The following is a 24020-nucleotide window of genomic DNA, read 5'->3' on the forward strand; positions in this document are numbered from 1 at the left end:
GTTGCAGGCTGCTGAGTTTGCATATTTTGCTGTGAAGTACAGCCAGACTTTTGACCGCTTCGCCTTGGACATTTTAATCTGTAGCTCTGCTCTAAAAGAACGTACGTACCTGGACCCGCCTACTATCCTCGGAAACGTAAAATTATTGGCTAGAAGTGTATCACAGCTCAGGAAAAAAAAAGCACCGAAATAAAGCACCGAAATGTGCGCTGCTTTTCGGTCTGGTTACTACCGTTTATGTCAGAACCGGTACCATCATGGCACCGGACACCGGTACCCATCCCTAATCTTAACCATTACCTGTTGCTTCACTCACAGTGTAAAATACATCTTATATATTTTATATTAGGATTTGTTGCAGGCCCTTACTTTGTCCACCGTCTCTTTCTACCTTTAAAATCGCCTACCCTTCAAGCTTGACTTCTGATTGGCTGCTTTCCTGCAAAATAATAACTGAGTAACTTTCAGTCATTGTTGTTAATTTCATTATATAATATGGGAACCTGCTCATTTCATCTGTGCTTTGTTACCTTCTTTCTTCAACCTTCATGTGTTTCAGACTCACAGAGCGGATACGGTCTGAGAATCTCAAGTCAGATTTTACAATCGACCTGAAGCATGAGGTACTTTGTCACTTTCTTGGAGCGTTTAAATCAATTATAACCAAACAAAAACTGGTTCAGTTCAACTTTGTGCTTCTTCTTCTGTGAAAATTGAAATCAGTGTCTTTCAGTCTACGAGCTGAGCTAAAGTACATTATAACAGCATTTCCTCCCCGTAGCTTTTGATCTGCAGCTTTGGTAGATCGTTTATTATTTTTCAACACATCACTGGAGCAGTTAGCATTTACAGTCCTGTGAAAAACTTAAGTACACCTCTACTACTTCCATAAGAATTAAGAGGGTAAGTAGCAACCAGATGCAGCTGAAATGCACTTTAATTTATAATCATCAGCAAGTTTGAGCACCTTTAAAAAAGCAGAAGTTTTGGTGGTTTGCTGCTCTGAGCATTCAGGTGTGTGTTAACACAATGTCACAGTCTTCCAGGTCAGACCAAATGCTGACAGAGAAAGTAGTGGAAGTAAAAACACGTTTAAAGTTTAAAGGACCTGGATTAGCTGTTGTTAATATCTGAGACCAGACTGGAATTTATCTTTACTGTTTCCTTATTTGACTTTTTTTTTTTTTTGTGCCTTTTTACTTTTTTGTCAAGTTTACCATCACTAATTTGAATATAGTGACAAAACACTTTAACCTTTGAATTTGTCTTCATGCATGTTCTGTTTTTCTAGATTGCTTTGTTTATTTGGGAGGAAGGACATGGCCCAAAGCTGACAGCAGTTCCAGAGTTTTGCACACAGCCGAGAGACGGCTGTGCTACCGCGTTTACAACCTACCTGCCCGACTGCGTATGTAACAGCTTCACTCTGTCTGGTTATTCTAGATATAACTTTCATTTCAGTTCTTCTCATTTTGTGTGAACTTTGGTGTAAAATCAAATCTGTTATGACAGCTACCTGTAGATTTTTTTTTCTAAGTCAACAATAGTTATTTTTGACTCACGTATGCGGCAAGACTGTTTTATTATCGCTAACATCTTGGCAATAATACGTAACGTTCATTGTTTACTCAACAAACTCAATGAAATCTTAAGATATTCCTCTTATTTAGTTTAAATTGTCAAATATGAGCACAGGAAAAACTGGCTAAACGCGTTGGACCTTTTTCCAGTGTGCAGTAATCCATCACTTTAAGTCACAACAAATTACAGCTGAGCTGTCCATATTAGTTAGACTGAAGTCAGCCCTTTATGCCACTGCCAAAGTCTGCTGTATGGGAATGCAAACAGAAATTTCTGTGAGCAAGTGAGCTGATTTAATCTGAAGGGTTAATGGAAATCAAGTGCACAGGTACCTGCACTGAATGCTTTAAAAACTATTTGAACAGATCGAGTATAAATCTCTGCTACATGATTTTTATGCATCTGAAACATAAGACGAGTTGAGCATATGCGATATTATGTAGACATTACATGTATTGCTGATATGAAACACATATTCTGAAGCACATTTTTTTTACCCATTGATGGCTACAGTGCTTTTTTTCCCCCAATGAAGGCAGACACTTTTTCTCTTTCTCTCTTATTTTAGGGGCATCCAGTGTCGAAGAATGATGTATTTGTTGCTGTGAAAACTTGCCAAAAGTTCCACTCAGATCGAGGTGTGTGTACAACTTCGGACAAATTAACAATACTTTGTTCTGCAGAGGTGTAAGTAGGTAACAAGATCCATCATGTCAGTAAGCACACATATACTAATTCAAAATTTGTTAATCTAAATTAATTATTTAACATTCAATACATTTGGTTATCTAAAATATATCTTCTAGCTACAGCTCTAGCTATCTCAAATAATAGAAAGAACCTTAAAGTACAAGTATACTTTAGATTAGATTAGATTAGATTAGATAGAACTTTATTAATCCCTCGGGTGGGTTCCTCTGGGAAATTCGATTTCCAAAAAAGCACAGCACCGACAGAAGTTACAGAGTTACAGAATATTTTATATATATATATATATATTAGGGGTGCAACGATACACAAAATTCACGGTTCGGTTCGATACTTTGGTGTCACGGTTCGATATTTTTTCGATACAAAAAAATTTTCATGCATTTTTAATTTGTCATTTATTAAAATTATAAATATATATTTTAACTCAAAAGTACAGTTTTTAAATTTAACCCTAACCCTTGTGCGTGTTTTTTATTTTGACAGCGAATGCGCACCTGCGGTCCACTTATGTGCAGCCCTGGTTATTTAGCTCGTCATATCGCAGCCACAGAAATTCTTTTGTCCATGAAACCATAAAGCTGCACTTTCTTTTTGCCTTATAGTCTGATTTGTCATAACTTCTCCGTTTTGTGGTAAGCTTTTCTTTGGCTGTCACTTCTTCACCCTGACCTGTCTTGTTTGGCTCAGCAGAACTGAAATGCTTTTACACGCGCACTCACATAAGCTCAGCGATTCTCTGCGCGATCAACCTCTCACATGTGTAAGCTGCGGGAGATTTCACTTGTCATGTTTGCATAGTAAGCTAACGATTAATAAGACGATGTCAGAGGAATTGGTGCACAAATTATCATCACTCACAGATCAGTGCTGTCGCTCTCTATACACAGTTCGCACGATTGCAAAGTGAAAGCAAAAAAACGAGCGCAAATTCAAACACGATTTCAATATGTCACATATTGACAGTGGCTCACCGATGCCAATGACATAATTACCCAGCTACATTTCTGAAAGAATGCAAAAGCATTGACATATATTTTTCCTACAATAGCCCGACGGGCAGGGCAGAGATAGATTTTGGTAGCCCGACTGAAAAAATCGCTAGCTCCGGGACGTCGGGCTAGCGATATTGCAAGCCCTGTATCTGATTGAGGAATCACTCATCTTTGGAAAAGAGAGTTTATTACAGAGAAATGTCTCTTTCCAAAATAAAAGCTATACTATCCGCTTCTTCTGGGCTATATTCTCAGCAGCATAAGGAGAATCATGTGCTAACAGCTGTCTAAATGACTCGGCTAAAGTTAGTAGCATGCTTGTTGTTTTTGTCTTTGCACTAGGATGATGTCGGCGTAAATGTGCAGTCATATTCGTTGTGTTCCCACTAGTGCTTTCAGGTTAATCTCGTTGAAATGACCTTAACGCCACAACACGGCAAATCTCCGTTAACGAGCTACCGCCGATCGCTCTGTGCATGGGGCTAGACGGCCAACACGTTAACGAGCTAACTGCGCTAGCACACTAGTTCACACCAATGTAATTGAGCATTGCATGGCACATCCAACATACTGTTTTACTTTAGTCCATGACTCGCTTACCTTCAGGGTCATACGTCACATGAAAACCAAAATAATTCCAAACGCCAGATCTGAATGAGGGTGGGGGAGGTGCCCTGCGCTCTTCCTTCTGACTATGCTGTCTGTGTTGAGCGCTCAGTGGATCTGCGCTGGACAGTGCAGCCTAGGCGGAGTAGTCGAACACAGATTCACTGAGCGCTCAACACAGACAGCATCGTCAGAAGGAAAATTGATAAAATAAATTACAAATGTTGTATTGTTCGATACATATGCGTACCGAACCGAAAGCACTGTATCGAACGGTTCAATATCGATACGAATATCGTTGCACCCCTAATATATATGTGTGTGTATATATATATATATATATATATATATATATATATATATATATATATATATATATACACACACACACACACACACACACACACACACACACATATATATATATAAATACAGAGACAATATAAATAAAATATACGAAGGGGATAAATAGGAATAAAAATAAAAATACAAGTGAATTGCACATTTCAAGTATTGAGTCTATTGCACCGTTGACTATTTACAAAAGTATTGCACAAAAGGTATTGCACAGTGAGGTGAAGAGGCACTACAGCTTAGTTGTTCCCCCCTCCTTTGTCCTCCTGTTTCCCCTCCCTCTCCCCTCCAGAGAGGAGTTAAACAGTCTGATGGCGTGTGGGACAAAGGAGTTTTTAAGTCTGTTAGTTCTTGTCTTTGGGAGAAGCAACCTGTCACTGAACAGACTCTTCTGGTTGTTAATGGCCGTGTGCAGAGGATGCCTGGCATTGTCCATAATGTCCATCAGTTTCTTTAATGTCCTTTTCTCTGCCACTGTCACCAGAGTGTCCAGCTTCATGCCGACCACAGAGCTAGCCCTCCTGATCAGTTTTTCCAGCCTGGATGAGTCCTTCTTTGCTGTGCTGCTCCCCCAGCACACCACAGCATAGAAAAGTACTCCAGCAACCACCGACTGGTAAAACATCCTCAGGAGCTTCCTGCAGATGTTAAAAGACCTCAGCCTCCAGAGGAAGTACAGTCGGCTTTGGGCTTTTTTATACAGGTGCTCTGTGTTGCATGACCAGTCCAGTTTATTGTCCACCCACAGCCCGAGGTACTTGTACTTGTTGACCACCTCCACCTCCTCCCCCTCTATCTGAACCGGCAGTGGACCTGCTCTAGACCTCCCGAAGTCCACAACCAGTTCCTTAGTCTTTGAGGTGTTGAGTTGCAGGTGGTTTGTGTGACTCCATGTGACGAAGTTCCTCACCAGACTTCTGTACTCCTCTTCCTGATCATCCCAGATACACCCCATGATGGCTGTGTCGTCTGCAAACTTCTGAATGTGGCATAATTCAGAGTTGTAGCAGAAGTCAGAGGTGTACAGGGTGAAGAGAAGAGGGGACAGCACAGTTCCCTGTGGTGCTCCTGTGCTGCTGACCACTGTGTCAGACGTGATGTCCTTCAGCCTGATGTACTGCGGTCTGTCGGTGAGGTAGTCGGAGATCCAAGCCACCAGGCAGGGGTCCACCTCCATCCTGTTCAGTTTTTCTTGAAGCATACAGGGCCGGATGGTATTAAAGGCACTGGAAAAGTCAAGAAACAGGATCCTGACCGTGCCTTTTCCCCCATCCAGGTGTGAGTGGGCTCTGTGTAGGAGGTACAGGATGGCATCCTCCACTCCGACACCCGCCTTGTATGCAAACTGTAGTGGGTCCTGGGCATGTTGTACCTGTGGTCGGAGGAGGTTGAGGAAGAGCCACTCTAGAGTCTTCATAAGATGTGACGTCAGTGCCACCGGTCGGAAGTCATTCAGCTCATTGGGCCGGTTCTTTTTGGGGACCGGGACGATGCAGGATGTCTTCCATAGGGCGGGCACTCTCCCCAGTCGCAGACTGAGGTTGAAGACTCGTTGTAGCGGCTCCCCAAGTTCAGCAGCACACGCCTTTAGCATCCTAGGACACACCTTGTCTGGGCCTGCTGCCTTTCTGGGGCGAAGCTTCCTCAGTTGTCTCCTGACCTGATCCACTGTGACACTGGGAGATGTTTGGGAGGAGGGGAGGGGGGAGATGTCTTGCTGCTGAGAGAGGGATTGGAGGAGGGGGGTATCATGGTGTCAGGAAGGGGGGGAAGCGAGGGAGGTAGGAGAGTGGGGATTGGACTCTGTAGTGAAGGTGAGGGTGGGGGGGTTGTGGGCTGGTCAAACCTGTTGAAGAAGTTGTTAAGTTTGTTTGCCTTCTCCACAGTCCCCCCCACTGTGCTTTTCTTGGTGTTGTGGCCTGTGATGGTTTTCACACCATACTTAAATATACCTCTGGCGTAAATGTGCCTGTCAAGCACATTGTGTTTCAATTTTAAGGATTTACATATCAGTGAAACTAAAGAAAACATCTGGTCTTTTATAGGTTCTGCATGTTGCTATCTGTGTCTTTATGTATTTATCATTTATTTATTTAATATTTCCATCAAATTAAAAGGTTAAAGTGTTGATAATCAAATGCGCTTGATTAACTGAAGTATGAGCGACTCTATAACATGGCTTCAGTTAAACATGTTCAGTCTTTTTATAATTGTACTGCTGTTAACTTTAACATTTAACAAGTACGGCTTGTGCAGAATTGTTCTTTTCTCTAAAAAGAACATGGTGCTATGACTTAGGTTTGCAAAGTGGCATCTGAACAAAGCACAAGACTTATAGAACAGTAGGCCTCATTCATTAATGTGCATGGAATCGTTCTTATTCTTACCTTGTTCACAAGAAATGTGTTTGCATGAAGATTCACTAACAGATTCATTACATGTGCGCAATGGCCAATTTTGTTCTTACCACACTACACGTGTTGCAGGCTGCAACTGCAGGCTTCTATTTGTCGCCCCCAATCTGTATACCGTATGCTTAACATCATGTAATAGAGATTGAGTCCCAAAAGGTTGATTCTGTTCATCTGGACGTAGCATTTTCAGTGGGAGAAACGTTTTGTCACTCAGCCACTGAATGAACAATGGGCTGGGAGTTCCTCGATCATTAATATGGAAATTGTCATGAACATTGGTCAATAGCCACTGATCAATGGCCATGAGTACCATTCACAAAGAGTTGGGGCATGGCTGCAATGACAGATTTAGCCTTAGGCCTCCTCCTCGATTCAGGGATGGTCTTTCACTTTTCATGTAACAGCCCATCGTTCATTCAGTTATTGTGCAAATGTGCTGTTTATAAAGTTGGGGAAACCTGCAGTCAGCTGAGACTGAAGAAGGATGAGTGACGAAACGTTTCTCCCACTGAAAACGCTACGTCATCAACTACGAATCAGCCTTTTGGGATTTACTCACCTGGATAATTGAGCATGCATCGAGACAATAGAGACTGAGGTGTAAGGGCAGGGATAGCTCAGTAGGTAGAGTGGTGGCCCCATGATCGGAAGGTCGGGGGTTCGACTCCACTGAACGGCTACCCTGAGGTACCCCTGAGCAAGGTACCGTCCCTACACACTGCTCCCCGGGCGCTGCATTGGTGGCTGCCCACTGCTTCACTGGGTGAATGGGTTAAATGCAGAGGAACTATTTCCCTATGGGGACTAACACGCACACTTTACTTTACTTTACTTTAAGTAAAGAGACTGGCTTGGCTAAGGTAAAAAAGAAACATGAGAAAGTTTCCTGAAGAAACTTATATAAAACTGTCGGAGAAGGAAGCGCAGGAATCCACAGGAGTTATGAGAGGTTGAAACAAACAAGTAAATGAAGGAGGAAAAAAACCTGAGCGATGCTCTGGCTGAATATCGATACACTCGCTAACCAATAAATTGATGAATCACTGATCTTTTTGTGTGAAATGTTTACACACATTTACGCACAGGTTTGTGTGTATGCACTGGTTATAAATTAGGCCCACTGAGCTGACAGTGAACTTCTCTGTATACCCAAACACTCTAGAGTCAGATGTTGTGTCCAACAAATAAAGTTTTACTGCCTGAAAATTAAATAAGTAGAGCAAAAATCACCCACAACAATCTCAGAATCTTTTAAAGTCATGCAGCAAAATTTAAATTATAGTTACTAAAAGTGGTTCTGCGAGTCATAGAATCACGATTTGTACATAGTTTCTCTTTTAGTTTAGTTTTTGTGTTTATGTCTTATTCATCTGAGGTTCTCTTTTATTAATTTTGAGACCAGGCAAATATCGAATTATTCATTTATTTATTTTTTCATCGTGTTCTGAGATTTAAAACATTAAAAGAGGGAATCCCTTTTTTTAATGACTGTACTTCATTGCCTTTAATAATTATACTTTTACAACATTTTGTCCACTGTGATCATTTTAAAAACAAGTGATTGAGACACACAGGAATAATAACAATGCAACTCAGATATAATAATATATTTCAGTATATTAAAGTTTTTGTATTTGTAATAATTTGTGCAATTATTCAAAGCACTGATGCTCTGTACAAGTGAATAATTAGTGGATGTGTTTCAGAATAAATTAAGGTAAGATGAGTCCCCCTTACCATGGATCACTTTTAAGTTATTACTTTGTAGGTTTTTTGTGTCATGTCTAAAGACTAAAGACTATAAATTATAGTCTATTAATTAAATAGAAGCTTTGCCTGCCATCAATCAGTGCTTCACTAGTCATAGCTACTGTATGTGTCTACAGCTCAGTGGTGAAGGCTTAATGTTGTTGCAGGTTCGGTTATCTTTCCCCATTCATTTCCACAGTACCAGTGGTGAAGGCGACCTGGGAGAAAGAGTCTGGGTTTTTAGAGTATTATAGCGATGTTACTGATGCCTCCATACCAACAGTCAGTTTGGGAGTGTCCAATACTGAGAGGGGTAAGTTCATTAGCAGCAACAATTTTTACTGATAACTGCTGGATACAGATCAGAATATTCAATTACATTTTATTCATACAGCATCAATTCACAACAGTCACCTCAAGGAGGTTTATATTGTAAAGTAAAGAGTCTACAATATTAGAATGAAACCCCAACAATCATGTGATGCACCGTATTGTGTGTGTATAACCTCTTTTTAGGTTTTGTGGATATTATACATGGTTATGCTGAGAATATGTCAGCCAGTTTCCACTGGAAATGCCTTTTGGTTAAACTGTCAGCAAGGAATTTGCATTTGCACTGTTAAATTTTTATGTAACCTTAATGCACATAAAAAACTATGGAAGCCCGTTTCCGCCACTAAAAAAAAAAAAAGGATCCATAACTCAAAATTTCGAGTTATTTTCTCGAAATTTTGAGTTATTTTCTCGAAATTTCGACATATTAACTCAAAAATTTGAGAAAAGCAACTCGAAATTTCGAGTTAGCGCTGCCAATCAGTAATCTACGTGAATGACATCATTTCCATGTTACCCGGAAGCTGAAGCCCTCAGCTACAAATGCTACAGCTAAGCTACCGGTATTACATCCAGTCGTGAATGCACAGATTGCTGAGTGTTTTCAGCCTGGCTTCACAAATGATGAAATCCCTGTGTTATTAGCTGAATCACATGGTGTTACTATCAGCAAACATACTTTAATTTGTTGGGATCCGTTTTTGAGTGCGCGGTCCTGCGCCATATGCTTCCGGGTAACAAGAAAGCGACCTCATTCACGTATATTTTTGATTGGCAGAGCTAACTCGAAATTTTGAGAAAAGTAACTCGAAATTTCGAGTTATATTTCTCGAAATTTCGAGATAATAACTCGAAATTTCGAGAAAATAACTCGAAATTTCGAGTTATGGATACTAGCTTTTTTTTTTTTAGTGGCGGAAACGGGCTTCCATAAAAAACAGCTGCTTGTTTAAGTGAAAATACATTAATGGGTTTTTTGCACTAGTAAAGTTGTGGAGTTGTAAAGTATTTTGTCTAATGTCAATTATATCGTCAGTTATATCATTATCGCAAATTTTCAAATGTTTATCGTGATAAATATTTTTGGTCGTATCGCCCTGCTCTACTCTGATCTTCCTGGAGCTGATCATTGACTGAGTCTTTGCCCTCCTGGCTATTGTTCATTCCTTTCAGATGGTAGTCTTCAGTTTTCTTCCACGTCTCTCTGGTTTGGCTTTGCATTTTAAAGCATTGGAGATCGTTTTAGCTGAGCAGCCTATCATTTTCTGCACTTCTTTACATGTTTTCCCCTCTACAATCAATGTTTTGATTAAAGCATGGTGTTCTGAACAATGTCGGGCACGACCCATCTTTCTCAGGTTTTCAGAGAGAATTGCATGTAAAACACGTGCTGGCTTCATGCTTAAATAAGTTCCATGTGAATGACACCTGTTTCTTCACATAATGAATGACCTTACTGATTGGACTCCATACTGCTATTATTTTGAACATGCCCCTTTCACTTAATTATTTAATTACACAGACTCAGGTGCATCCATATCATGAATGTTGGGTCTGTTGGTCTCTCTGACTCTACTACACCTACTGGTAAATTATTTGCCATGTAATAATACGATTTCTACCAAAAAGATCGTGGCTCGGCTCGAACTGACAGTCTTGGTCGTTGTGTCCTTGGGCAAAACGCTTCACCAGTTGCCTACTGGTGGTGGTCAAAGGGCCCGGTGGCGCCAGTGTCCGGCAGCCTCGCCTCTGTCAGTGCGCCCCAGGGTGGCTGTGGCTACAATGTAGCTTGCCATCACCAGTGTGTGAATGTGTGTGTGAATGGGTGGATGAATGAATGTGTAAAGCGCTTTGGAGTCCTTAGGGACTTGTAAAGCGCTATACAGGGAGTGCAGAATTATTAGGCAAGTTGTATTTTTGAGGAATAACTTTATTATTGAACAACAACCATGTTCTCAATGAACCCAAAAAACTCATTAAAATCAAAGCTGAATGTTTTTGGAAGTAGTTTTTAGTTTGTTTTTAGTTTTAGCTATTTTAGGGGGATATCTGTGTGTGCAGGTGACTATTACTGTGCATAATTATTAGGCAACTTAACAAAAAACAAATATATACCCATTTCAATTATTTATTTTTACCAGTGAAACCAATATAACATCTCCACATTCACAAATATACGTTTCTGACATTCAAAAACAAAACAAAAACAAATCAGCGACCAATATAGCCACCTTTCTTTGCAAGGACACTCAAAAGCCTGCCATCCCTGGATTCTGTCAGTGTTTTGATCTGTTCACCATCAACATTGCGTGCAGCAGCAACCACAGCCTCCCAGACACTGTTCAGAGAGGTGTACTGTTTTCCCTCCTTGTAAATCTCACATTTGATGATGGACCACAGGTTCTCAATGGGGTTCAGATCAGGTGAACAAGGAGGCCATGTCATTAGTTTTTCTTCTTTTATACCCTTTCTTGCCAGCCACGCTGTGGAGTACTTGGACGCGTGTGATGGAGCATTGTCCTGCATGAAAATCATGTTTTTCTTGAAGGATGCAGACTTCTTCCTGTACCACTGCTTGAACAAGGTGTCTTCCAGAAACTGGCAGTAGGACTGGGAGTTGAGCTTGACTCCATCCTCAACCCGAAAAGGCCCCACAAGCTCATCTTTGATGATACCAGCCCAAACCAGTACTCCACCTCCACCTTGCTGGCGTCTGAGTCGGACTGGAGCTCTCTGCCCTTTATCAATCCAGCCACGGGCCCATCCATCTGGCCCATCAAGACTCACTCTCATTTCATCAGTCCATAAAACCTTAGAAAAACCAGTCGTGAGATATTTCTTGGCCCAGTCTTGACGTTTCAGCTTGTGTGTCTTGTTCAGTGGTGGTCGTCTTTCAGCCTTTCTTACCTTGGCCATGTCTCTGAGTATTGCACACCTTGTGCTTTTGGGCACTCCAGTGATGTTGCAGCTCTGAAATATGGCCAAACTGGTGGCAAGTGGCATCTTGGCAGCTGCACGCTTGACTTTTCTCAGTTCATGGGCAGTTATTTTGCGCCTTGGTTTTTCCACACGCTTCTTGCGACCCTGTTGACTATTTTGAATGAAACGCTTGATTGTTCGATGATCACGCTTCAGAAGCAATTTTGAGACTGCTGCATCCCTCTGCAAGATATCTCACTATTTTTGACTTTTCTGAGCCTGTCAAGTCCTTCTTTTGACCCATTTTGCCAAAGGAAAGGACGTTGCCTAATAATTATGCACACCTGATATAGGGTGTTGATGTCATTAGACCACACCCCTTCTCATTACAGAGATGCACATCACCTAATATGCTTAATTGGTAGTAGGCTTTCGAGCCTATACAGCTTGGAGTAAGACAACATGCATGAAGAGGATGATGTGGACAAAATACTCATTTGCCTAATAATTCTGCACTCCCTGTACAAATACAGGCCATTTACCACAACTCTGGTTAGTCACATTGGACTGCTATTATTTTGAACACAACTGTACATCACTTAAAGTCCAATAACCAAACTTTTAAACTTTGTGAAAAGCCTTCCCAGAAGTGTTAAAGCTATTATATCTCCAAAGGGTGGGCCGGCATCATAGTAAACCCTATGGATTAAGAATGGGTTGTCAAGTTCATATGCATGTGACAGCAGACAAATATATAATAGCAATATAGTGTACGGATCCGGCTTTTAGGAAAACTCCCCGTTTACATGAACAAATTGGAATCTATCAGATAGCTATGAATCTATGTTGTGTTCTAATCTCTGTGGTCACATATTGGGGTCATTGGTATTGAATGCTGCGCTGAGGTCTAACGGAACAAGCACAGAGATGTGTCCCCTGTCAGAGGTCAGATGAAGATCATTTGTAGCTTAAAATTGTTGGGAAGACTAGTCAGATTGTGTAGACACTCCAGAATATGCATTAATAAAGTCATCACGAAACTACCTACATGACAATAAGAAAGGCAGAGTTGGTCATAAGCCAAAAATGCACTTTATGTTTCGTACTATTTAGGAGATGCTGGTATGCTGAGAAATATGGCAAACATTGTGCCTGATTTGTATCAGCATTTATGCAAGTGTCGTCTGATCATGCTCAGTGAAACATGGAACACATTTGGGGATACTGGAGCACAATGTTGCCCTGAGCTGCAGGCATAAAAGCTGCAAGTGTTAAAGTTAATGAAGGAAAATTTAAAGCTCCTGGTCCCTGGCTCACCTCTGCACAGCTGGCTAATCACAGGATGTAATAGCTCCTTTCCTGAGGACTGAAGTATCGAGCTCCATATTTCCTGTCCTTACACATTTGAAGTGCACCACAGTCAGTCTATGAGCAGACAAATCAAAAGACAGTCTGATTTAATCAGTTAACTGGCTGTTAGCGGTGAAAAGAAGTGTGTATGTCACCTAATCTTTGTCATAATAGGCGCTCGAGCAAAAAATACTAAACAGAGCTTCTGTGAAAAAGACACGGACACCAGTTTTATCTCTCTAATGATATCACTCTTGTCTGAGATGCACCTTTGTGCTTTACTTGAAGTCCATTCACATGGAAGGGAGTTGCACATCCATCTATTCCTCATATCTATGCTTTCTCCTCTTGCACTTTGTCCACAACCTTTTCTTGGCTCTACTTTGTCATTTCACACACATGCAGGTGCTTTTGCTCATTCTTCCAATTCTCCCCATTTTTTATCATTTTGTAAACATTTTCTTCCATTTTATTGAAACACAACATTAACAAGTGCACTAAGAGAGGACAGCTCATCCAAAGGTCATGACCTTGACATGATTATCAACCAAAATAAATCAGCTCGAGCTGTTATTGAATGTGATGTTGAATCTTTTTCACATTTTCTTCTGTATATTTTATTCCCCTAAAGGACACTGTGGGAAGACGTTTGCAATCTTGAGGCGGTTTTTAGGCAAAGCTGTGCCGAAAGCCGATTGGCTGCTCATCGTTGATGATGATACTCTCATCAGGTAAGCTGGAAAATATTTTTTCTCTTTATTTAACACACACAGAAATTAATACATTGATATATCTATGGGCTCAAAATGTGGTCATAAATATTTTGTACTTGTAAAAAAGATTTGTGTGTGCGTAAAAAAGATTTGTGTGTGCGTAAAAAAGATTTGTGTGTGCGTAAAAAAGATTTGTGTGTGGACTTAGAAAAAAAAAACCCTGCAAGTTACAAGTACGGATTTTGACCCTATTTTTCTTCCTTTCATCTGATTGGTCAATGTCATGTCAATCACAAATGTAACAATCCAACCAGAGAACAGATGGGTTTGGCTGTCGAGGGGAGCTTTTTTTGAACTGCAGGTCTTTGAAGGGAATAAATGCCCTTTTACATGCCAACCCAGCGTTTTCCTTCATCACCACGAAGGAAAACAGTCTGTGGTCGTCCGAGTTTGGTGATTTTTGTGTCACAGGTCTACGTGTTTAATACAGGGACTTCCACAGCCTTTTCAACAGCGCTGCGGACCGCGGGGTGGGGGCGGGCAGTGTTTTGGAAATGACAGTCTTCATTACAAAGCTTTCTTCGTTATGAATTAGCATACATGTTTTTATTGAACATTTGAAGAACCAGCAAAAAAAACAAACTCTTGTAGAGGACATAAAGTCAGAGATAGAAAAGACAAGGAGCAGGTGCATCTAGTACAGGTAGAGCTGCTGCAAAAACCCACAGAGCCCAGCAGCCAGCGTAACAAATTCTGGATCCTTTGCTTTTAGTTAGCATTAGCAGCACATCCTGCGTCCGATGTGAAAGGACTTTTATGCTGCGCACTGTGACTCACAGCAATGGTCCTGGGTCAGCCCTGACTTTGTGTTAAACTAATCCTAAAGTAATAATGGTATTTCTAGCCACTGATATACCACAACTTTTTCCTTTCAACAGCTACTGAAAGTTAGGGGACCTAGCTGCTATCGGATATTTATATAGCGATCCTCCAGCTTCAAACTGTATCACCCTTCAAGGACCTGCAGTTCAAAAAAGCGCCCCCCCCGACAGCCAAACCCATCTGTTCTCTGATTGGATTGTTACATTTGTGATTGACATGACATTGACCAATCAGATGAAAGGAAGAAAAATAGGGTCAAAATCCGTACTTGTAACTTGCAGGGGTTTTTTTTCTAAGTCCACACACAAATCTTTTTTACGCACGCACAAATCTTTTTTACACATACAAATCTTTTTTACGCACACACAAATTCTTTTTACACATACAAATCTTTTTTCCGCACACACAAATCTTTTTTACACATACAAATCTTTTTTACAAGTACAAAATATTTATGACCACATTTTGAGCCCATATATATCACAATACAATGTTATGAATAAAATAAAAAGCTACAGCCAGTCAGCCAGTAACTATAATCATGAAAGTTGTTTATAAAAAGGTTTATAATGTACTTTTTCATTCTAATCTGCATATTTAATATGAAATGCAAAAAAAAAGAAGTATTGTAGTGAAGTTTGCAAAAAAGTCCCCAATGTTAATCTTGTGTATCCTCCTATCCTGAATATATGGCCACAATGTCTAATGTCTAATGTCTAATGTTTCAATTCAACTGTTTTTAGTATCATTTACACTGTTGTATAAAATCAAACATGTAGCCCTGCACACTGGATTTGAGCGTCACGCCTTAAAATAGGATGCCACAGTTGAAAAAAGTCAGTGTGGGGCATTTCTTGCCTCTTAGGTAATCCACAATCAACTGTAAATACTATTATTGCAAAATGCAAGTAATCAGGAACCACAGCAGCTCAGCCGTAGCAGAAACCACGTAAAGTTACAGTGCAGACTCATCGAACGCTGTGGTCTCCGACACTCAATAACTGCAGGGCTCCAAACATCCTCTGGCATGAGCAAAAAACTGGCCCAGTACTTTTTTCTATTTATAGTGTATATGTATACTAGGAGTGGGGGAAAAAATCGATTCTGTGTAGTATCGTGATATTTTGTTTGCTAATAATGTATCGATAAAAGGACAGCAGAAATCGATATTTTGTTACAAAAAAGGTTTTTGTGCTCTGACTTCAGAGACTTTTTCTGAGCAAGAATCCTGACATTCCTTCACTGTCCAAATGTGTTTAACTTTTTTTATGGCAGCAATAAACATAAGAGTTTACTTATTTTAATTTAAGACATGTTTTATTTTAATTAAGTTTAAAACTTTTTTATTTAATGTAAAATTATATTTTGTTTTAATTTACTTTCAAATTCTTCAATTGCTGAATGGGCTGCAGTTTTCATAAATTGCATAGTTCAGAATAGCTATAATTGTACCAGATGGTTACATTCAGTTAAGTTGGACTAGACTGTAATACAAACCGTTCAGTTTGTCAACAATAAAACTGACTGAAATGAGAGAAAGACTGAGTGGGAGACTTTGATATTAGATAAAATGAATATTGATAAAGTTTACCTTTATGTACAGAATCTGAATATCGCAAAATATTTTAAAAAATTGCAATAATATCGTATCGTGCGTTAAGTATTGTGAGAATATCGTATCGTGGGATGTATAGTGATTCCCACCTCTAATGTATACTGTAGCATAGAAAACATGTCTGTTTGGGTTGCTGCCTTTCAATTGATCCTTATATCATAATGTTGTTACTTGTTGTTACTAAGATTAACTTCCACAATGTCACAATCTGGCTGAAGCACACTGCGTGGCCTTTGAATAGTGGACCCAAACGCACACACAATGGAACATGGAACGTAATTTGATTTAACAAAAGGCGAGCTGTTTTATAAGGCTGATGAAAAGGTACAGACAAAGGGCAAGGTGCAAAACTAAGCATTAACCTAAACTGGGTAAACTAAAATAGAACATGAAAAACTTTGACATGAACAAACCAGGACATGGATACATGAAACCCGGAAACATGGCTTGAAACAACAGACGACCTGACAATGAATGCATGACAGCAGACTACATAAATACATACGAGGCAGACGAGGAGAAAGGAAACACACGTGGAACACAGCTAATTGGAATGAACATAATGACGCGACAGGGAGAGGGAAACTAAACTCAATGAACATGGGACAGACCTCTTCAAAATAAAACAGGAAACATAACGAGACGCAGACATGGCAATGCGAGCCTGACGACATAGACATAGACGTGAAACACACGACAGACGTAGATGTGGACTTAACGTGACGGACGGACGAGGAACACGGACACTGTAAAAACATACAGAGGGAAAAGGGGACTGGAGATGAGACATGGACATAACTAATATTTTATTGTAGGCATGTAGGTACTACGTATGCTATGCAAACTTTCTCTCTCTTGGTCCACCAACAGTTTACCCCGGTTGAGACAGTTGCTGCGTTGCTATGACCCAAAGGAAGCAGTGAGCCTGGGGGAAAGATATGGCTATGGCTTGACCCAGAAGGGATACAGCTACACCACCGGAGGAGGAGGGTGAGGCTGGGTCAGATGATATTTTTGGGTTGTCGGTGTTAATGATTGTTGAGCCAAAACATGCAAAACCTTGTGTGAAAATTTGAACATTACTGATTTTTCTTTATTTAACATTAGAGGCAATAGTTGTACCTTAGCTATTACATAGCTACAATCAGATACAAGCAAGGCATGGCATCAAGGCCCATATTAGCTGGAACCAGTAATTTTTTTTCTGTTACATTGTACTTCTCCGTTGGCTTTGGTCTCAATTTGCATTAAAAGAGCCAGACCATAGTAAAAGGGAGTTAAAGCTGTTAGGCTGTGTGAGGATTTACCAGTGTTGCAATAAACCCCCCACCAGAGCGGCCAAAGGTTCGCCATCGAGCCCCACCCTCAACAGAGCAATCGAAGTCACATTGCCCAGCCTCGCCCCCCTTAGTTCCTCTTCATGCCCTGGCTCCGCAGTCTGATGCGTGATGTGTGAAGGGTCCGGGCTGTGAGGATTATGGCAGTGATGACTTTTCCCAGGAGAAGCTGGGACCCTGTTTACTAGAAGGTTTTAAAATTTCTGTACTTTTAGGTGACAGGAGACATGTGGCCTGGTCAAAACACAGAGAGCTGCACTCTAAAAGATCTTTAAACATAGTAAACATACCTTGTGTGCCACAGACTGCTCCCAAACACGAGGGGACAAGTAATACCTCTAAAACACTTAAGTTGGCTTTATTAAACATTAGATCTCTAGCTGGGAAAACATTTTTAATTAATGATTTAATCACTGAGCACAGCCTTGATTTTATGTTTTTAACTGAAACTTGGTTGGACCAAAGTAACAGTGGAGCTGTTCTCATCGAGACGACCCCTCCTAACTACAGTTTTATCAGTGAGGTCAGGGCGAGCAGGAGAGGAGGAGGGGTTGCTGTCTTATTTAATGAATCATTTCAATGTAAGCAGCTATCTCCTGGAAGTTTTCAGTCTTTTGAATATGTGGCTTTACAGCTGAAGGCCCCATCCAAAGTTGTGTTTCTTAATGTTTACAGGCCTCCCAAATACTGCACAGACTTTTTTAATGACCTCAGTGAACTGCTGTCTGTGATCTGTGTTGATTTTGACTGTGTAATTATTGCTGGGGATTTTAACATTCATGTGGACAACCCTCAGGACAAAGGGACTAAAGACCTGAGTAACACTCTGGGCAACTTTGGGCTGACTCAGCATGTAACAGAGGCCACACATAATAGAGGACACACTCTTGACCTACTGATCTCCAAAGGCCTGAGCATTTCAAAGGTTACTGTGTCTGATGTGGGCCTGTCTGATCATTACTGTGTTTTCTTTGAAAGTAAAATCTCAGCCCACACAAATATATCAACAACAGTGATCACAAAACGGTGTATAACTGAACACAGTAGTGCAATTTTTAACCAGGTCTTCCCATTAACACCTGACCTGCCCAGAGGGTCAGTCAATGAGCTCGTCAATAGCTTCAATGCTAACATGTTAAATGTAATGGACACTATTGCTTCCATTAAGGTGAAGGTTATCTCTGGAAGGAAAAAGTCTCCATGGAGAAACTCCACACTGGTGAAAAAAGAAAAAAGAGAGTGTAGGAAAGCTGAGCGCAGATGGAGAAAAACAAACCTCCAGGTTCATTATGACATTTATAAAGAGAAACTTCACAATTATAATTTACAACTGAGGAATGCAAGGAGGTCCTACTTCTCTGACATCATCACTAAAAACAGCCATAATGCTCGGGTCTTATTTTCTACAGTTGACAGGCTAACAAACCCTCCTGTGTCAGTGGCAGCTGAACTTCATTCGACCATGGCCTGCAATGACTTTGCCAAATTCTTCACTGAAAAAATCCAAAAAATTAGACAAGCAATTGGTACATCAACAGCAGATCCAGGATATGTACTGTGTCCACCAAAAAACTGTTTAAACACCATGAAACAGTTTCAACCTATTAACAGCAAAGACCTGGAGGACATCTTAGGTAAACTGAACTCCTCCTCCTGCTGTTTAGATGTCCTGCCAACAAGTTTTTTCAAAAAGGTCTCAAAGACTTTAGAGTCAGACCTGTTACAGATCGTCAACTTTTCTTTATTATCAGGTGTGTTTCCAGAATCACTAAAAACTGCTGTAATCAAACCTATACTGAAAAAGGACAATCTTGACAAGACACAAATGAACAACTACAGGCCAATCTCAAATCTCCCGTTTTTAAGTAAGATCATTGAAAAAGCAGTTTCTCAACAGCTCAGTTACTTCTTAAAACAGAATAATTGCTACGATGCCTTCCAGTCAGGTTTTAGACAGAACCACAGCACTGAAACCGCTCTGACCAAAGTGTTTAATGACATATGTCTGAATACAGACAGTGGAAAAATGTCAGTCCTAGTTTTACTGGATCTCAGTGCAGCATTTGATACAGTTGACCACAACATATTACTCAAACGACTGGAGAACTGGACAGGTCTTTCAGGAACTGTACTAAACTGGTTCAAAACATACGTAGAAAACAGGAAATACTTTGTATCAATAGGTAACTTCACATCTGAGCAGACAAGTATCACATGTGGAGTTCCCCAAGGTTCCATCTTGGGACCCCTTCTGTTTAACATCTACATGCTCCCACTGGCACAGATTATAAACAACAACAAAATAAACTATCACAGCTATGCAGATGACACACAAATATATATCACAATGTCACCAGGAGACCGAGGCCCTGTACAGGCTCTTGGTAAATGCATTGAGGAAATCAATGACTGGTTGTGCCACAATTTTCTCCAGCTAAACAAAAACAAAACTGAGGTAATAGTCTTTGGCGCCAAAGAAAAACGATTACAGGTCACCAGAGAACTTCAATCTATACATCTAAAAACCACAAACCAGGCGAGAAATTTGGGTGTAGTGATGGATGCAGACCTAAACTTAGAAAAACACATTAAGACAATAACAAAGTCAGCTTACTATCACCTCAAGAATATATCAAGGATAAAAGATCTGATGTCTCAACAGGACCTGGAAAAACTAGTCCATGCATTCATCTTTAGTAGGCTTGATTACTGTAACAGCATCTTTACAGGTCTACCTAAAAAATCAGTCAGACAACTACAGCTCATTCAGAACTCTGCTGCTCGAGTCCTCACTAAGACCAAAAAAGTGGACCACATCAGTCCAGCTCTGAGGTCCTTACACTGGCTGCCTGTCCGTCAGAGGATAGACTTTAAAGTTCTGATGCTGGTCTATAAAGCTCTGAATGGTTTAGGACCAAAATACATCAATGACCTCCTGACCCAGTATGAACCATCCAGATCCCTCAGGTCATCTGGATCCGGTCTTTTATCAGTTCCCAGAGTCAGAACCAGACACGGAGAAGCTGCATTCAGCTTTTATGCTCCTTATATCTGGAACAAACTCCCAGAAAGCCTCAGATCAGCTGAAACACTCAGTTTATTTAAATCCAGGTTGAAGACTCACCTGTTCTCAGCTGCATTTGAATAAAGCACCAAATCCACACTTTAAGCTTAAATTTCAAAACTTACATTTAACTACTGATTTTATCTACTGTTCTGATTTTATCTGTTTTGATTTTATATACTGTTTTGTTTGTTTGTTTGTTTGTTTGTTAATTAGTTAGTTAGTTTATTTGCTTGTTTTAATCAATTTTAAATCATGCTTTTTATTTGTTCTTGTTTCTAATGTCTCTGTAAAGCACTTTGAATCACCTTGTTGTTGAATTGTGCTATACAAATAAACTTGCCTTGCCTTGCCTAAAGCAAAAATAAATGTTGCAATACAAACTCTATGCTTCTTACACGGGGTTTGTCCCAAAACCTTTGGCTTTCCTTGCAGTTTTCATGTCAGCTTTGAATTAAATACTGATAATAATATAACCACATTCTTCTGTGCATTATGTAATCCAGTCAAATGTTTTTTGCACATTTGTTCTTGTTGAAAATCTTTAACTGATGACTAAAATAAAAATAGTTTTTGGAGGGGTTAATGTATACATACCTAATATGCCTACATAGTAAGAACATAACAGAGGGAGCGCTACACACTGAACACCGTGTGTGTGTGTGTGTGTGTGTGTGTGTGTGTGTGTGTGTGTGTGTGTGTGTGTGTGTGTGTGTGTGTGTGTGTGTGTGTGTGTGAAGGATGGTGCTCAGCAGGACGGCGGTGTCCAGGCTGCTTTCCAGTAGTTGTGGTTGCTACAGCGATGATGCTCCTGATGACATGGTGCTGGGCAGGTGCTTCACTACGCTCGGTGTTCCCATTACACACAGTCCACTATTCCACCAGGTAGAGAGCAACACACACACGCACGTGTTCTTGTCACGGTGAACAGCTCTCTTGATGACGTTGTTTTTATTTTTATGAGAGTTGTAAAATAGAATAGAATAGAATTCAACTTTATTGTCATTGCACATGCACAGGTACAGGGCAACGAAATGCAGTTTGCATCCATCCAGAAGTGCTTTAGTGATATAGATATATTACAATATATATTAGCAATAATATAGATATGTAAGTATATTACAGAAATGGGTCTAAAACTTCCTGGGAAAGCAATGCGTAAATTAATTTGGTCTGTTTAAGCAGGTCAGCTGAACACAGAAAATGTGTGACAGATGTAAAGCATGAAGTTTTAATTAAACAGTAAATATCTGCTTGACTTAAATAGGAATCGTTTTTTTAAGAGCAGCTGCTTATGAACTTAAAATCTATTGTAATGTTTTCATTTACTGGAGCACCAATTTAATATGAGGCTGTTTAGTAAAAATAAATCCAAAGTGCTAAAGTTTAAGACGTGTGGGTAGGAGAATAGAAGAAGAGCCTTTCAAACCATTTCTGTCTTTGTTTTCTTGCTTTTGCGAAGTGACTCACACCTTGATTAAATGCACAGAGACGCCACTTAAATGAGCCCAAATTGCCCCAAGTGTTAATGAAGACATTAACCGTTACTTAGGACCAGATGATGCAGAGTGTGATACTCTCTTCCTGTTTGCCTTGTTTAAATGAAGGTCAATTAGAGAGACCCAGAGAATGCCATGTAGTTCTGCTTTCCTAACAGAGTGCTGAACCTCGCAACCCGAGAGAAACAATCTGTTTGCCACGTAGAAAAATAATTGAGACATTAATCATTTTGTCCCAGAAGCTTGCAGCTTTGTAATTAAACTGGTGGGGCTTTTTGAATTTTATTCTTGTGTTTTCTGCCTGTTAATTATAGTTTAACTTATGATTATGCGTTTACTGCTGGCTCTTTGAGATAATACAGATATCCTTGTTCTGTGGATAGGCGTGCGGGGCACACGCACAGACAGACAAACCGCTTGTCCTTGATATTTCAGGCCCGACCAGATGACTACTCCGAGGAAATGATCTCCACGCAGCACGCCATCTCCTTCCACAAGCACTGGAATGTAGATCCCGTGGCTGTCTACAGATACTGGCTGCAGGACACGCGACCACGAGATGAACTGTAGAAACTGTGTTTATGCAGTAAGTATGTCGTAGACAAGAATCAGTAACCACTGTTAAGGCTGCTGTAACATCCAGATAATGTGGGGAATTTGCCACATTTGTTTTGACATTGGTGTGTAGACTTTTGAGATCCCAATAAACAGATCTGACGAATCCCACCGCTGCATTTGGCAACAAATGCTCCGTAGCTCAGTACACACACTGGTCCAAGGAGTAAAATAATACTATTTTACCTCAGACACAAAGCTAGTCGCTGCTGTGGGTCATTCAGCTCATTGATATTATTTCTCTACCTCCACAGTTTCAACTCTGCCAACAAGAGCTCGAAATGTACGAAAGTGGTGGTGATACAGCTTCAACTCCTGGATCAAAGCATGAAATTCTCCCTGCTGCTGCCTTCTTGTAAGACGTGGATTGAACCAAATTCTTAGTCTCTTCCTTTTCTTCTTTAGAAAAGGGTCGGCTCATCATTGCTTGATGTTGACTTCTGTTTTTCACTGTACGTTTTTTTTTGTAGGACAAATTTTCAGCAAAAACGCAACGCATTCGACATGCTATATACATTACGCGACACGTTTGAATCTGGACATTTAACCATTGTTTATTTGCAACGCACTCTGTGAGTAATGGACTTCAGACTAAAAGTTTAATGAATGCACTTTGTGATGATGGTAAAGTGAGGAGGAATTTGCCCAACATGTGATATTTTGCAGAATTAGGATCCAGAGTCGGACAAAGTAAACAAACAAAATATTAATAGGTCACAAGCAGTGTTGGTCAAGTTACTTAAAAATAGTAATTAGTTGAAAAAAAAACTTCTCCAAGAATGTAATCCTGTTACTTTACTGATTACTTATTTTCAAAAGTAATGAGTTACTTTATTATTTAGTTACTTTAAAAAAAACAAAAACATAATAAAGCACTAGACCTTTCTGCCCAATTCTATTTATTTCTGCATAATCCATCATATAAAATGTAATCAAATGAAAAAGTCTGTTTTTAAAACTTTTTATTAGTTTTAATCTTTTGACTTTATGCACATTGCATCAGACAAAAATTAAATTATATGCAACAGTCTTTGACTTGAAGAAATTTGTTTAACATTTAAACCTATTTTCTGCATATTCCAGCATATAAAATAAAAATAATGTTTTGTGTTTACACTCGCTTTTTCAGATAGATGCAAGTAAAACAGCAAAAAATGAATAAAATCAAAGATTCCGCAGCACTAAGTCCCGTCACTCTCAACTCTATTGTCACCTCTTTACTCGTTACTTTACTTTACTTACTTTACTCGTTAATATGTTACTGCCCATCTCTGGTCACAAGCAAA

General features: G+C 40.0%; 1 protein-coding gene across 5 annotated transcripts in view; it reads left to right on the forward strand.

Moving 5' to 3' along the window:
• b3glctb (beta 3-glucosyltransferase b) overlaps positions 1-23132 on the forward strand; it is a 33533-nt gene extending 10401 nt beyond the window's left edge. For 3 of the 5 annotated variants that reach the window (XM_082549786.1, XM_082549787.1, XM_082549790.1), the window contains exons 8-16: positions 560-623; positions 1292-1408; positions 2150-2219; positions 8607-8720; positions 13641-13740; positions 17090-17209; positions 21361-21505; positions 22555-22705; positions 22989-23132. In XM_082549786.1, the coding sequence (XP_082405912.1) occupies positions 560-623; positions 1292-1408; positions 2150-2219; positions 8607-8720; positions 13641-13740; positions 17090-17209; positions 21361-21505; positions 22555-22689 (865 nt within the window). In that variant the 3' untranslated portion in view covers positions 22690-22705; positions 22989-23132. The remainder of the gene's footprint in view (positions 1-559; positions 624-1291; positions 1409-2149; positions 2220-8606; positions 8721-13640; positions 13741-17089; positions 17210-21360; positions 21506-22554; positions 22706-22988) is intronic. The other 2 variants (XM_082549789.1, XM_082549788.1) reach the window with 2 other exon arrangements.
• Positions 23133-24020: the final 888 nt, after the last annotated feature.

Source organism: Aulonocara stuartgranti (assembly GCF_965226115.1).
Source record: "Aulonocara stuartgranti genome assembly, chromosome: 10".
Taxonomy (NCBI): domain Eukaryota; kingdom Metazoa; phylum Chordata; class Actinopteri; order Cichliformes; family Cichlidae; genus Aulonocara; species Aulonocara stuartgranti.